We start from the raw sequence: 12,845 nt of genomic DNA on the forward strand, positions 1-12,845 counted from the left end.
GAACAGAAGCCACGAATGCATTGCATTAAGCTTGTTCAAATCCCCCGACAGCGAACAAGCTTGTGCAAACGTTCTTTCTGTCTGCAACAGTGAGTGCATCCTTCTCTCTCGTGAGTCAGACACATATGTGCTTCATACACAAGGTCTCTTGAAGACAAAAAAAGAGTATGATGTGTTCTACAGGTGCCCTTATATATCCGAAGACGCTCATTTGTTTACGTCATAGGCTTCCGCCTGCCAATGTCAAGTTCACTGTCATTATTTCATACATGCTTCAACACCTGGTCACGCTGATAGCATTCCCAAGGCGCCCTCTAGAGGACACAGCATGGAGTTCCCTTTCGAAAGGAAACAATATATGTACCAACCAACATATACTTGAAGAAACCAGTGTATACTTGAGGAAACCGTTTATCTCAAACTAGATATGCGGAAACCATTGCATATTTGAGGAGCCCAATGTTTACTTGAATAAAAAACAACGTATACAGAAGCAAACCCACGTGAATCTGATCAGACAGATTTATCTAAACCAGTATGTGTCTGGTTATGCCAATGTATTATAAATTAATGCATTTATCAATAAACCACTTATTCAACCAGTGAACCAATCCATACGCCCACACAAGTTTTATTAAATTTATAAAAGAACAAACGTGTGTGATACAGTGTAATCAAGATATATATATATATATATATATATATAAAAGAATAAAACAAAAATTTTAAATGTCAAGCTAAGGAGCACATAGGTGTGATTAAGATTTAATAATGAACGTTACCAACATTTTCATGTGATGATAGGCTTAATAAGAACATGTTAGTTGAGTTTATTGGTGATATGCTATTGGTAAATCCATAATTTAATTAAAAAAAGATTTTAGCCATCACAGTAACAGCAAAAGATATGACACAGACAAATAGTGACATCCCCGAAGAAAATGAATGTGAATGAAAAGGTGTAAAGTATTGTCCTGTATAAGTTCTGATAAAAATTCCAATATTTGATCAGTGTTTTTTATGGACATTTCCATACACAGCCTCAGTCTTTGGTTTCTGCAAGAAAGAAAAAAATAAATAAATCAGGAATTGTGTTAATGTAACAGAGCTACTTCTAATTCCATTTCCATTAATAATTGTCTTCAGTAGATAAGTATGCCTACTATTTTTAAAATCCTCAGTAGAACATGTATTTTTCCATCAGTTTTACACCAAAAGCTGATATTGTATATTAGGGTGCTTTTATTTTTTATTTTTAATGCAACATATGTTAACATTACAAAATATGACGTTTTCTCACATCAGCAAAATGGCTGAAAATTGTTTTCTCACACAAGCAACAACAAAGACAGATTTTCTCTATCATATCACTTTTTTTTGTAACACATTCATGAATGATCTTACCATGTTCTTTGTTTGCTGGTTTACACAATGCTGAATCAGTTCTGTCTTCCTCTTTGGTCAGAGCTTCATTTACAACAATACAGATATGTTAAAATCACAATACATAAAAAAAAAAAAAAAAATGTGTCTAATGAATTTCCATGCAGCTTGTTCTCCTGACCTGTTTTTCTACATTTTCTGCAAATGCAGCAGATGACGACTGAAACAATCAACAGAGATCCAGCAGCAGAAGGAATCACCACTATGCAAAATAAAGGTAGGCCCTGATCTGTAATGGACAAAATTAACTTTTAATATAATTTAATCTGTTTGTCTGATTTACAACATACACTATCAAAATCAAACCATAATTTACAGTGTAGCTTTTTGTAATTATAGTATACCCACCTATAAAGTACCTCCATGTTATGGTATAAGGGAATAATATGCAAAGTTTGGGAATAAAGGGGTAACCTGGGAATTTACTAATTGTTTATACTCTTAAATATTTTGAAACTAAGGGGAATTAATCCATTTTGTTCTTTTACATCTGGAGAGGTTAGTTCAAGTATCTTACAACATTGTTGAAAGTTAAAAAATGTCTTCCAACTCACTCAGTCATAAAGAGTCAGTCTCTTATTGCCATCTAAAGGCAAATTAAAATCAACAGCATGACCACAAACACACTGTTTCTGAATACTATATACTATTTTTAAATACTACTATTATTTATATTTCATCTTTTTTATTATTGAATAATAATATTCAATAAGCAACAACAGCTATCATAAAAGTTGCTAGGCAATTCAGTCAAAAGTACAAAGGCAGCTCTCTGATATACAGAATTAAAGTTGTAAAAAAATATCATGTTACGAGACCTTGCTCTGGAGCAAATAATACATAACTGACACAAAAGACTGCCCTTTAGATTTACCCAAATTACCAGAAAACCACATCCATGGAATAAACTGAAATATGGAAATATTTACACAGTAATTTTATTTTCAGTTCGATTCGTGTTGAGTGAGTGTTTTTATGGTGTCACCTCAAACTATAAAATCAAGAATATGTAACAGGCAGAACTGATGATTTTTGCTCACCATAGACAGAAACACTGAATGTTTTTGATGACCATTTCACACCAGCTATCTCCAGTTTATAAAGTCCAGCGTGTTGAGTTGTGATGTTTGTGATGGTCAGAGATCCAGTTTGATTGTCCAGCTTCAGTCTGTCTCTGAATCTCTCATCAGGAACATTATCATATGTGGAGAAGATTTGTTTCTCTCTATTTATTTCAGCTAAGAGAAAGCTTTCAGCTCCAAATTTCCACACTATCTCATTATCTTCATGTATTTCAGTAAGATCAGTGTTAAGAGTGACAGAATCTCCCTCCATCACTGACACTGTCTCACCAAACACACCTGGAGAATAAACAGATTTCACACTTATTAAGGTAACTACAAAGGTAGACCACAACACATATCCCATTTCCATTTCCATTAATTAATATATATATATATATATATATATATATATATATATATATATATATATATATATATATATATATATATATATACCTTTAGCATTTAGTAAAAAAAAAATGAAATAAAAATAAAAAAGAAAAAATGAATAAATAAGGAAATGCAAGTAACGTTATTTCCGCATCTCTCCTGATCTCGTGCAGAGAGAAATTGGCAGTAAGTGTAGAGGAAGACACACTTCTTTCAGCCTGAGGCTTATTCATTTGACTTTTTTTTTTCTTATTAAAAGCAAATAAGGAAGCCCAGCCCACTCCAGGTATCAAAATGTAACACAAAAGTAACATAATGTCTTACTTTCCATCAAAAGTAATTAACACATTTAGTTTCTTTTTCAACAGTAACACAATATCATAATGGATTGCTTCTAAACATAACTCTCTCCGACAATATTAAGAACGTATTGGACCCTGCAGCTACAACAACCTTCAGGACCCCTCATAATAGCCTAATGACACAGTGTTTTCCATAAATCAACCGAAATCCAGCAGGAGCAACAAAGATCAACACTATCGAAGAATATGAGACTGTAGGATATGTAGAGTAAAAAAAAAGACATTCTGATCTAAAACAATAGACAGAGATCAACTCAGCAAATAAATGTTAATATCACTATTCCATACCTAGACATGGCTGACAGAGTTGAGTGATATTCAGATGTGTGGTCTGGTTTGTGATGGTATTGTTGATCACACAGCTGTAGCTGTTTTTCTCCTGATATTCCACCTCCAGAGGTAGAGAGAGACTGATGCTGAGATCAGACACACTGATGCTGGACAATAAACTGTTTCCTTTGTACCAGGAGAGAGTCACATGACTCACATTCACCACTGAACACAGCAATGAACAAGATGATGATGATGATGAAGAACAGTCTCTGGTAATGGTAGGAACAGGCAGACGAGCTACAAAACATGAGACAATAAACTGAAATATGGATAAATGTACAGCATTTTATTTTCTGTTCAGTGTGTTGAGTGTTCATATGTTCCAACACCTCAAACTATAAAACAAGAATTTATAAAAGAGAGGATAAATTATTCACCACTGATAGAAACTCTCAATGTTTTTGATGACCATTTCACTCCAATTATGTCTAGTTTATAGTCTCCAGCGTGCTGAGTTGTGATGTTTGTGATGGTCAGAGATCCAGTCTGATTGTCCAGCTTCAGTCTGTCTCCGAATCTCCCATCAGAAACATTAAATGTGGAGAAGATTTGTTTCTCTCTACTGATTTCAGCTATCAGAGAGTTGTTAGCTCCAAATGTCCACAGTATGTCATCATCTTGGTGTATTTCAGTGAGATCAGTGTGTAGCGTGACAGTATCTCCCTCCATCACTGATACTGTCTCACTAACAACACCTGAATAATAAACAGATTGAGGTAATTAAATGCTAGACCACTGCAATTAAGAATCAGAACATATTCCATTTCCTTTTTGACTGACTACCAGAAACTTGCATATAAAGAAAAATGCAATATTAACCTTCCATACACTGCTACCATTAACAAAGAAGAAGAGAAGACGGATAAAACATTGCAGCAGCACTTACATATTTCCTGAAAATATATTTATAGTGTCAAATAATGGAGTAATATGGCAATATAATTTATGAATATAATGACAGATAACTAGTTACCATATGATACCTCTTTCAGACTGCTTTCTTCAAGTAACTAAAGTAACACATTACTTTAAAATTTTCATTGCAATATCTTAGTTTCTTTTTCAAATAAGTAACAGTTTTCTTTGTTTTCCTCTGCTGACCCCAAGCTGACAGAAACTGGGAGTAAGTGTTGAGGAAGAGGCACTTCCTTCAGCCTGAGGATTACTCAGTTCACTCCTGGTGTGAAACGGCCTTCACAGATGGCAAAAATATAACTGTTTGTTTGTTTGTTATTAAAGACAAATATGTAAGCCCAGCCCAGGTGACATAAATAAGACAAAAGTAACGCAATGCATTAATTTCCATAAAAAGTAACTAATCTACTCAATATCATAATGCATTATTTTTAAAAATCACTTTCTTCAAGAATGTTAAAAACACACTGAACCCCACATAATCCCTTCATAGAAGCCTAATGCCTTCTACCATAAGTATTATTCTTATTCTTAATTTATCAAATTTATCATGTAAAAAAGCACATTATCCAACACACAGTTAATCAGTGGATTGTCATAGTAAAAATGTCAGTCTGTTTAGTTCATTAAAAACATAAGCAATGCAAAATAAACGTTTCCAAAAACAGCAACAACTTTTGCAGTTATGTGACTTCCTTTAGGAGATTACTTTAAAGTTATGGAGAGACAGGATTTAAATGTAAGTCTAGTTATTTTTAAACAAAGGTTAAAGATTGGTGCAATATAATTGTTAGTTACAGTGTGATTTAATATAGATGTAAGCTTAATCATGAAACCTTATGTTGCAACACATGTAAACGTTAATTTGTTTTCTGTTTTAATGGGAAACCAATGTTCATCATCTATTAAATAAATACATAATTTTTGCAGATTAAAAAAAAAAAAAAAAAAAAAAAAAAAAAAAAAAAAAAAAATATATATATATATATATATATATATATATATATATATATATATATATATATATATATATATATATATAAAACATGTATTTATAGTACCTAAAGTGTACAGTGACCTACTGTACAATAATATATATATAAATGAATATACCATATAATAAACACTCACCATTCAGATTCCACCAGCACAAACAGAACAAAACATAAATGCAAGACATTTTCTTCAACAGTTCACCAGCATATCTAATAACACAATGTGCTGAAAACACGGTATAACTGTCAGTGTGTTGTGTGAATCCTCCCCGACACAGTTTGATCCTCCCACACGCTGTATTTGCATATTATATAATAACAGATAGTGGATGTCCCAACATGCTTTGTTTTATATTGCATTAGGAGAGTGAATGTTGAAATCAGTTATTTTATGTGGTTTTCAATAAAGTTAAATACTTTTTTATGTTCAATGCTTTGTTAGATTGTGTGTTTTTTTTTTTTTTTTCTATAGCTCTGGTGTGACTGAAGAAAGATTCTAATTGCATTTAACTCAGAGACTGTAAAGTTGTACTAGAACTTCCTGGACAAAGACTAGGTCAAAATCATGTTCTCAACTATTATACTCTTTTGTTTCTGTCTGTCAAAGCTTGTTAATGTTTGAATTCCTTCAGATAATTAATGTCTATAACCAAAATAATACAACGCCAAAAATACAGGCTATACTATACGTCTTTAAACTTGTATACGAACTAAACCAATTATGTAGTAACAGTATTTACACAGCACTTAACGAACAACACCAATAATGCGAAGTAAAGAATGCGAGGAAACGTCTTACTGCGCATCATCGTGTTGCAGAGCGTATAGGGAGACTCCCTCCAAACATCTCGGTTAGTATGTAACCTTTGTTCTCTGAATAGGGAATGAGATGCTGCAATAATGTCATCGCTTTGGGGAGCACCTGAGGTGTCACGAATGTCTGAAGCCCTTATACCATCACCCCTGTTTACTGGCCAATAGCCTTAGCACCGCCCATATGCCGCTATATATGCGTGCTGAGCGCCATTTCATCAGATTTACACTATGAAAAAGGAAGCGCTATCAAATGTACGGAACAGCCAATCATCGCAGCATCTCATACTATTCAGGGAACAAAGGTTACATACGTAACCGAGATGTTCCCTTTCATAGGTTCTGAACAAAAGTCATTGCTCTCATAAAACGAGGACGCACCCTAGGAGGCAAAGTCACACAACGCGCCTCATAGGCTAAAGATATGGTACTATCTGACCCCACATAGCAAGGAATAAAGGCTCCAACCAATTGCTGAAATTAACAGTGTTGAAGCAGCCTAGGATATACTAGGCCTTGGAAGCAGTAAGACTTGACTTCAAAGTTATCTGACAAACTTAAACGGCTCAAATGGATGGGCTGCCAGGCCTTCCAAATCAAAATAAGTCCCAAAAATGGATCTGTGCTGGGTGGAAAGGCCTAAGCAGTCACGTTCCTGCATAATGGAAAACCAGAGGGTGACCTCCTTCTGAAACACCTCTATGGGTAACGCTCAGCAGATATGGCAGCCACATAAACCTGTGGCAGGTCCTTAAGGGTAATGGAGATGTTCAATGTTGAAGCTCGAAGCAAACAATCCACTTCCGCTCAGCCGAACCTAGCCATATGAGACTCACCCAACTGAGGGTGCAAAAGTAAGTCCACTCCTGAGGTCAGATGACCCTGGACATGAACTGCTCTGATCGACAGGAACCTGGTCTGCGTCCAAAGAAGAACACATATCACCAACCTGAAGGGGGCGAGAGTGAAATCCTCTCTGACCAACGTATGAGACCACAGCCATGTTGTCAGTCTTTTACCTAATGTGACAGCCACTCAATTGGCGTTCAAGACCAGTTCAATGGAATAAAGTATTGGCAAACTTATTCAAAGAGCAAACCTGAGGAACTCCCTGTGTCTCCTGATGATCTGGATGCAGAAGCACACATCCTAGACTGATGGTCACAAACCAATCTCTGCTTCAGATAGAGACAGGATGAGCATCTGAGTCCTTGACATTGCTTACTCCAAGCACAAGGTTTGGACGCAAATCCAATCAACCCAATAAGCTGGATGGTGTAAAACTTGTAGGTTCCCACATTTATACACAGTTCCAGCTCAATGCAACAGTGGAGCTTAAAGGAACAGAGTAATTAATCATGCAAACTACTGCTTGGTAACATGGAGCACCCAACATCTCTAGTGCACAATAATGTATGCTGTAGTACATAATGTGGCTATTAATGTGAAGCGAGTGTTGGTCGCAAAAGCACCACATCAATCACATGAAGTAGGCTGACCATGGTGAGCATTAATAGCTTGCCATAAAAGATCCTCTTACACGTGAACTTGTTCACAAAGTAGCTCAGCTCAGAGTAACTCAGTTAGGATGAGAATAATAATGATAGGCCAGTTATGCAAATAGTTTTGGAAGGATGAAGTGCCAAAAACCATGTTGCCAAGACAATGTGTGTTGCAAAACTCCACAGATCCATCTCGTAGCACAGAGTCTACCATTTGTTCCAGCTTAAACAGCAGTGGAGATGAAGAATTATTACTAGCTGGACAGTCTAGTGTTTGGTAGCATGAAGCGCCAAAACCCAATGCGCAACTGCAATGTCAGCTGTGGAATCCATGATAAAAACGTGTCACATGTAACTAGAGTTGGAACCATAGATGCCAATCAATGTACATGCATTCATGCAGTGCAGGAATAGAGACAAGAAACCCCTGTTCACTCTGCAGCTCCAGTCACTGTGGCATTAGGTAATATAAATTGTATATTATTTCGCCAGACCTACGTTTGGTAGCATGAAGCACCAAGACCATGGTGCACAATAAAATATCTGCTGCAGGAACTCCTCAGAGTCTGCGGCAAATCAAATGAACATGTCTGCATCAGTCCAGCGCAGCCAATAAGAGAGAGGGAGCAAAACCCGCCAGCTCACTGTTATAGCTTGCTATAACCACGTGAGCTCTTCAACTTGTTTCAGCTCGACGCAGCAGCGGAGCTGAAGGAAGTAGTCAGGCAACAAATTATTGGTAGCAGAAGCGCCAATATAACAGTGCACAACAACATCTGTGCAGGACTCCTCAGAGTCTGCGCCTAAAAACAGTACATGAACAAGAGTTGTAAGCGTAAGCGCCAAATCAAATGAATGTGTCTGCATTAGTAGAGTGCAGCAGGTAGCGTAAGGGAGAAAGGGGAATTTTAGCCACCTACTCACCATTATAGCTTGCTATAAGAAATATTTTGGAGCACATGATTTTTTTTCACTTATTTGTTTCAGCTCAATACAGCAGAGGAGCTGAAATAAATAGTAATTAGTCGGGCAAAATAATGTTTGGTAGCTTGAAGCGCCAAAATCATGCACAAACACCTGTAGTTATTGGTAGCACAAAGCACCAAAATAATAGTGCACAACCCTCACCTGCTGCAGGGACTCCTCAAAGTCTGCGTCTAAAAACAGTACATGAACAAGATTTGGAAGCGTAAGCGCCAAACCAAATGAACATGTCTGCATTAGTACAGTGCAGCAGTTAACCACCTGCCTACTTCCTAATTACCGTTATAGAGAATATTCTAATTAATTTGAAATAAATAGTAATTAGTCAGGCAAACTAATGCTTGGTAGCTCTAAGTGCCAAGACCGTAGTGCATGACTTAATGTCCTCAAATCAGTGCCTCTCATATATATATATATATATATATATATATATATATATATATATATATATATATATATATAGTTTTTATAAATTTGAGAAAACACTTTATCCAGGGAGGGAGTAGAGCAACGGTGGATTTTATATCAGTAAGCTTGCCTCTTATCCCATAGCTTATATCTACAGCTTGTGTCGCCTGCGAGCTCAAGAGCCAGGGGCTGCTGTAGAGTATGCGTCATCCAATCTGCAGCCGACAGAATAGATTACGAGCTTCCGGAGCGGGAAACAGATATGACTAACCACCTGACCCACGAGGCGCTCTTCTGCTGAGTGCGCGCGGTCCGGGTAATAGAGCGAGAGAAAAAGGGGATTAATTCCGATCTCTCCCTCACTGAACACTCGGGCTCATCGCCGTCACTCCAAGTGTTGAGCTCGTGCGGCGCCTCAGCAACCGCAGAAATAGAACAGCGGGGGTTGAACGAACATCTCTCCTTCCTCAGAAAGAGAGCGAGCCCAGAGTGCAACTTACTTACTTTCAAACACAGATATAACGGATACAACAATAGATAAAGGCCCGCAAAGCGGTCTTCCTACCTGTTTCCTCGTGAGTCCGTGTAACGTGATCCATACATACCGGAAAACTCATTGTGTCCTCCTTAGAGGAGTAAACTGCTAGATGGCTTAGAACACAATAATCTCTTTCCGATGGGCAACAGATGATTCACTTCCTGAAGGAATTAAAATCTGATGAAATGGCGCTCAGCACACATATATAACATACGTATGTATGGGTGGTGCTAAGCGTTATTGGCCAATAAATTGGCGTGATGGTATAAGGGCTTCAGACATTCGTCACCCCACAGGTGTTCCCCAAAGCGATGACGTCATCGCAGCGTTGAAGTGAACCTATGAAATTGAACACTTTCACTTTCATTCGTGAGGCCTGGGGTGTACTGAAGGACAGCAGACACGTTCATTTATATATAATAACATTGAATATAACATGTTTTTGTAGTACCTAAAGTGTACGGTGACCTACCTTTTTTTTTTTTTTTTTTTTTTTTGCAGCAGCAGCAGCAGCAGCAGTAGCGGCTACTTTATTAATCTGACATGGAAAAATATATATATAAATGAATTTACCATATTATAAACACTTACCATTCAGATTGCACCAGCACAAACAGAACAAAACAGAAATGCAAGACATTTTCTTCAAAAGTTCACCAGCATATCTAATGACACAATGTGCTGAAAAACACGGTATAACTGTCAGTGTGTTGTGTGAATCCTCCCCAACACAGTTAGATCCTTCCACACACTGTATTTGCATATGATATAATAACGGATAGTGGATCTATGTCCCAACATGCTTTGTTTAATATTGCATTAGGAGAGTGAATTTTGAAATCAGTTATTTGATGTGGTTTTCAATAAAGGTAAATACTTTTTGCGTTCAATGCTTTGTTAGATTATGTTGGCAAGATGTTTTGTGCTGGTTTAAACTAGCAACATCTACAATGATTATCATGTGGGCTTTTGAGAGTATACCTGTAACTGACCATAAATATTGTCCTGGCCATTATAAATATTTTCATTTCAAGCAATATTTACCTTGAGTTTTCTTCTCCAAGATTCTGAAGAAATTTAAAATCTCCTCCATGTCAGACATGTGCTGTGATGTCATTGTTAATATCCATAGAAACTACCCAAACAATCTTTCAAAAAAACTTTTTTAAAGGACATTACAAGCGTTGTGGTGGAAATGACGGCAATACTGTGGGACAACTACATTTTGTATATAAAATCATATTAATAGTTGTCTGACCTTAAAATCCTCAATTATGTTTTGATTCTTTTACTGATACTTTATTCAATCATATATATATATATATATATATATATATATAAAAAAAAATATGAATCATTTTTTTACACTTCTTTTTCATTATTGAAGATCAGAAGTCTGGGCGTGGGACAAGCATAAAACAGCAACATTTGCATGTATAATGATCTTTAAAAAGGTGAAAAAATAATGATAAACTACTGGTAAAAAGTTCCTAAAGTACTTTCATTGTAAATTTAACTATGAAAGTGTGAATTTTTTAATTAAATTCTCAACTAGTAACTAATCATTGTTTTTGTGTAAATCATTGTTTTATTTGTGAATAAGTTGTCTGGAAGGCTTTAAGATCTGAGGGAAGATGTCTTATATTGTAAGTTAATACTGTTAAATAGAGAGAGAGACAGAGAGAGAGAGAGAGAGAGAGAGAGAGAGAGAGAGAGAGAGAAATTACATTAAAAAAAATCATTATTGAGGTACAAATCCAAGCACCAGAAGTTTTTCTTGAATTGAAAAAGATGCATTTTCATTCATTCAGAGGCCATATGGTTGTGATGTTGTTGTTGTTGTTTAAGCTTTATGGACTGTCCTAGAACATCAGTTTTTAGCTTTCAAATGTCATGCCATTTGTAATTTCACAGTATTTCCACCTCCTAAACTATACACTCGTGATTTGTGGAGTCACAATTCCATATTGGAACAATTTACCCAGGCCAATGACATTTTTTGTATGACATTAAAATTATTTGTTTAATTGTTTAATTGCACACAAATAGTTTAAGCAAAACAATTGAGACTATTTCTGAGATTTGTTTCCCTGCATGCCTACATTATGGTATACACAAATATTTGGAGCCTCCCTTATTCTGTCCCTCATTTTCATAAAGAGAAAACACTTTTTTTCTACAAGAATACAATGATAAACACTATCGTCTTAAATACTAAAAGATAAAGAATCACAATTGTCTTGGCAACCCTAATTAAGACAGCATCTTGCTAAAAAAAAAAAAAAAAAAGGAAGGCAGGAAACTCCAGGGCGGAAACCGACTCCCACTGCTGCCCTGGACGAGTGTCCGGCACAATCACCATTTTAACCGCACATTTCTGTTAGCGACCCGAACACTGAAAGAGAGAAATAAGCGTGTCTTACCCTGATAGAGCAAATGGAATAATAAGAGCGAAATAAAGAGACGCTTCATTTTCAACAGGTTTTCTTAAAAAAAAAAAAAAAAAACGTTATTTGTTCTTCTTCTTCTTATTGTTTTAGGGCGGTGGGCATCCAGTACATTGGCGCATTACAAACAACTGAGTCACGAATGAAAGTGAAAGTGTAATGGCTCCTTACCCACTGCGGCGCGATAACGTACGTAGAGGCTTGAATCACCGTCTTTCCCTTTTTTTATTTCTTAAATGAATAAATAGTATCATTTGGCGCTTTTTCAGATTATCAATTATCAGAAACTCATATACTTGCTACATAAAACTAAAACATTATAGTGAAAACCACATAAAATAACTGGTTTTGTATGCTATTTTTTCTATCTTGAGAAAAAAAAAAAAGTCTGTTATGCAAAATCCATATTTCATTCTTAGACTAAAATTGTTTGATTATTCTCCTGATTTCTTTGGCTAGCTATTTTTCACTCCCCTATTTATTTATTTATTTATTTATTTATTTATTTCAGGGACTGTAAATATTCGTTTAGATCCCCTCCTATATTGTCACCCCTTATAACAATTGTACTCAGGTTACTATGGCTTCTGATTGATTGTCTGAATAATTGAAAACTGATGATTGCTGTACAATTATCTGAGACATTTATAA

The 12,845-nt window shown here is 36.0% G+C and overlaps 1 protein-coding gene across 1 annotated transcript; it reads right to left on the reverse strand.

Moving 5' to 3' along the window:
- Positions 1-615: 615 nt before the first annotated feature.
- LOC127987079 (uncharacterized) lies at positions 616-12,624 on the reverse strand. Its single transcript, XM_052589375.1, has 7 exons — positions 12,171-12,624; positions 3,970-4,287; positions 3,548-3,829; positions 2,484-2,804; positions 1,565-1,672; positions 1,405-1,467; positions 616-1,056 (listed from the first exon to the last, which is right to left on the reverse strand). Exons 1-7 carry the CDS (start codon positions 12,217-12,219, stop codon positions 1,043-1,045), a joined length of 1,155 nt encoding a protein of 384 aa, XP_052445335.1. The 5' UTR covers positions 12,220-12,624; the 3' UTR covers positions 616-1,042.
- Positions 12,625-12,845: the final 221 nt, after the last annotated feature.

This window comes from Carassius gibelio, chromosome B22 (assembly GCF_023724105.1).
Source record: "Carassius gibelio isolate Cgi1373 ecotype wild population from Czech Republic chromosome B22, carGib1.2-hapl.c, whole genome shotgun sequence".
Classification (NCBI taxonomy): Eukaryota; Metazoa; Chordata; class Actinopteri; order Cypriniformes; family Cyprinidae; genus Carassius; species Carassius gibelio.